The sequence below is a fragment of the Austrofundulus limnaeus genome, unplaced genomic scaffold, assembly GCF_001266775.1.
Source record: "Austrofundulus limnaeus strain Quisiro unplaced genomic scaffold, Austrofundulus_limnaeus-1.0 Scaffold248, whole genome shotgun sequence".
NCBI classification, from domain to species: Eukaryota; Metazoa; Chordata; class Actinopteri; order Cyprinodontiformes; family Rivulidae; genus Austrofundulus; species Austrofundulus limnaeus.
Window position 1 is genome coordinate 868,172 of NW_013952650.1, and position 3,867 is coordinate 872,038.

The 3,867-nt window shown below is 38.1% G+C and overlaps 1 protein-coding gene across 1 annotated transcript in view; it reads right to left on the reverse strand.

Moving 5' to 3' along the window:
• Positions 1 to 1,940: 1,940 nt before the first annotated feature.
• Positions 1,941 to 3,867, reverse strand: part of LOC106525933 (protein NLRC3) — a gene marked incomplete at both ends in the record, with an annotated part of 10,105 nt that continues 8,178 nt past the window's right edge. The window contains 1 exon segment of the mRNA XM_014020333.1: positions 1,941 to 2,107. Coding sequence (XP_013875787.1) covers positions 1,941 to 2,107 — 167 coding nt within the window.

Sequence of the window (3,867 nt, forward strand, 5' to 3'; positions counted from 1 at the left end):
GCAGCATTAGCAGTCGCTTTTGTCTCAGGATGATGATGTCACAACAAAAGTAGTTACATCATCATCATGAGACAAAAGCGACTGCTAATGCTGCTACCGCTGCTAATGCTGCTACCATTTAACTATTTCAGAATGGAACGCAGCCTTTAGTACAAAGTACAGTTTGTCGCAGGATGATGACATCACAACAAAAGTAGTTACATCATCATCCAGAGACAAAAGCAACTGCTAATGCTGCTTACCGCTACCACTGCTACCGTTGCCCGCTTCTGCTAATGCCGCTACCGCTGCTAATGCTGCTACCATTTAACCATTTCAGAATGGATCGCAGCCTTTAGTACAAAGTACAGTTTGTCTCAGGATGATTATGTCACAACAAAAGTAGTTACATCATCATCATGAGACAAAAGCAACTGCTAATGCTGCTACCACTGCTAATGCTGCTACCATTTCAGAATGGAACGCAGCCTTTAGTACAAAGTACAGTTTGTCTCAGGATGACGTCACAACAAAAGTAGTTACATCATCATCCTGAGACAAAAGCAACTGCTAATGCTGCTACCGCTACCACTATCGTTGCTCGTTTCTGCTAATGCCGCTACCGCTGCTAATGCTGCTACCAATGCCGCTACCGCTGCTCGCTTCTGCTAACGCTGCTACTGCTAATGCTAATAACGCTGCTAATGCTTACCTACAAGATATCAAACTTGCAGTTTTGGCTGATGTCAGAGCTACATTTCCAACTGCTGGACCACAGGGACCACCCACATTGATTTAATTTAACACATATTGAGTTTAAATTTTAAATACCATCTTCAGCATACTTAGCAAGCATTAGCAGTTGCTTTTTGTCGCAGGATGATGACATCACAACATAAAACCATGCACCAACAGCAAAGGCTGCATTCCATTCTGAAATTCAAAACGAGAGCTTTATTATTTAACTGCAACATTTAAGATTTGACTTTTAAATTTAGATTTACATTTTAACATTTAGATATAACATTTAATGAAAATTATTAAAATAAGAACAGTGAGCTAAATAACACTAAAATGTTCGTGGATTTGTTTTAAACTAGGATTTTACGCTCAGAAAGTGAGCTAAATAATTAAATGTGTTAGTATTTTACACTTGGTGCTCCATACTAGCAGAGGAAAAAGTTATTTTCTCAAACAGAGCTGTGTCAGTTTAACTCAYCGCAACATGAAAGCCGAGACGAGCNGTCCAACAGACAACAGCTGGACTCCTGAATCCTGCAGGTTGTTGTTACTCAGGTCCAGTTCTTTGAGACCAGAGGACTGAGAGCTGAGAACTGAGGACAGAACTTCAACATGTTCCTCTGAGAGGTCACATACGGTCAGTCTGAGGAGATAAAACAGAATTAAAATATTAAATTTGGGATTCAAATTGAAAACACTTCATGTTTTACATCAGTGAAAAAATGATTAAAACATGATCATTGTTAACATGTTTCTGTTGTTTCTCATATTAGAGAACAAAATAGTGAAATTATTCTGGATGATGTCAATCTGTAGAAATCATCAGAGCTGATGGTTGAAATATTAAACCAAATATTCATGTTTTTTTTCTTCTGAATGAACAACTGCAACATTCATCAACAACACATTTAATAATGATTTGGAAAAAAATACAGCAGAGATTAAAAACATTAGTAAATGGTCTTATTAATCAGTCAGATTCTGAGTTATTAGAAACAATAATACCTTTATTGTTATTTCTCATTGTTCTTTTCCTATCTGCTCTGCGATAAATGTTCACTAAGAACTTCAGTCTGTTTCCATCCTGTTAGCAGAATTATATTCATGTTGTGTTGCTGAATATCTGACCCACATATCTGTGAGGACACTTTGTTCTTCTTAACATCATCTGTTCTGATTAAAACTCATTCATTTGTGTTGAGAAATGAAAATCTCCTGACCTGAGAGTCTCCAGGTGACAGTGTGGACTCCTCAGTCCAACAGACAACAGCTGGATCCCTGAGTCTGTCAGGTTGTTGTTACTCAGGTCCAGATGTCTCAGACTGAAGGACTGAGAGCTGAGAACTGAGGACAGAACTTCAACATGTTCCTCTGAGAGGTCACATACAGTCAGTCTGAGGAGAATATATCAGTCAGAAAACAATATTTAGGTTAAAATTTAGTTACATTAAATGTTTACTGTCAACAAAAGAAACATCATTGATCCAAATTTATTCATTAAATCTCAAATGTTCATGAAACAAGACAGAGTTTTTCATGTTATTGTATCCATCCATCCATCCATCCATCCATCCATTCATCCAGGAATTTTGTGAATTATAAACTGAAGTTTAGAGCCAGTCTTATATTTTACACTTTGTGATCAACTGCAGCCATTTGCTTAAAAAGACATATTTGTCAAGTCTCTATCAATGTACGGCATTTCACTCTGTAATATCAACAAAGTTTGTTTAGAATTCCAATGTCTGACGTAAAAGGTACTGTAGTGAACAGAAGATGTTCTTCTGGGGTCCTTAGTTGCTGCTGTGATGATGAGGAAAGATGACTCTGACAGGCTTGAAGTTTGTTAAACAGTAAAGTCTTTATTCAAATTACAGCTGGGATCAAATCATGAGGTCTTGGCCAAACACAGTGAGAAAAAAACCCCCAAACATTTGGGGCTGGCAGTTTTTATGAAAGACCAGTCACACCTGATGTACAGACATTACATACACATCCTATCAGGGTTGGCTTTAAAATGTTTAAATTAATTACTCCATTTAATTTCCTTATAGAGTGCTGATGCTGAAGCTCTACCATGTAGCTGAAATGTTCACAGACACATTTTCCCAACTTAAGCTTTGGGCCTCATCACAGAATTTATAAAAGTATACAGACACCACAGTACTGCCCACAGGGTGTGACATTATTGTTGAAGACTTTGGAGGAGAAGGGACTTTTTTAGTGCAGCCTACAACAGACACAGGCCAGTGAAAGGGTTGTTTTTGTTTCACTGATAACAACCCAAAGCCTCACACAGACAGGTGCTGGGAGATACTGGCTCTGAGCTGAAATGGAGTCACAGCTGAAGAATAAATAATCAGCTTGGTTTTCTGCTAAATGTCTGTGGCGTCCATGTTTTTTTTTCAAACATCACAACTGTTTTCAGATGAAAATTGTTGTATTAATGAAAAACACCTAATGGAAACAAAACAGAATCATGTGTCATTACAGATTTTAAAAATGTTTTTCACATATTTATTATGTTCTGATTTAAAATCAAATTGTTTTGTCATGAATCAGACCCACAGAGGACCCCTAAATTCAGCCAGACACTAAGCGAGTTATAACAAAGTTTATTTTAAATGTGCAGCTAGTGGGAGTAAAAAATGTCACAGGTCTCTGAGAAAAAGAAAAAACAGGTTAGTGGCTATCCAAGGGGCAAGAAGATGGTATATTCAAAAAATGAAGCCACAAACTTTCTCAGAAAAAGGCAGGGTCCACTCCTTGTCCAAGAAGAGCACAGCAAGAGTGATGTCACAGATAGCAAAGTAGAGTTAGGGCAGCACAATACAGCTCACACAAGTCTTTTGAGATTAATGCAAAATCCAAAGAGGTTTGGTTGGGGACATGCAGGAGTCAAGAAACAGGAGGCAGAGAACAACAACTTATCCAGGGGATGGGCAGTACTCAGAGGTCAGGACACAGAATGTGGGTCAGTGTTCATGAGGCAAAAACTTGGCAGAGAATCCAACTGAGGCAAGGCAAAAACAGGGAAATCCAGGACACAAACTAGGTCAAAAAATGAGATCAATCTCCATCAGAAAGTAGGAGAGTTCAGAATTCAAGATGGCTGCTACTAACTAGAAATTCATCAGTGAGTAAAAT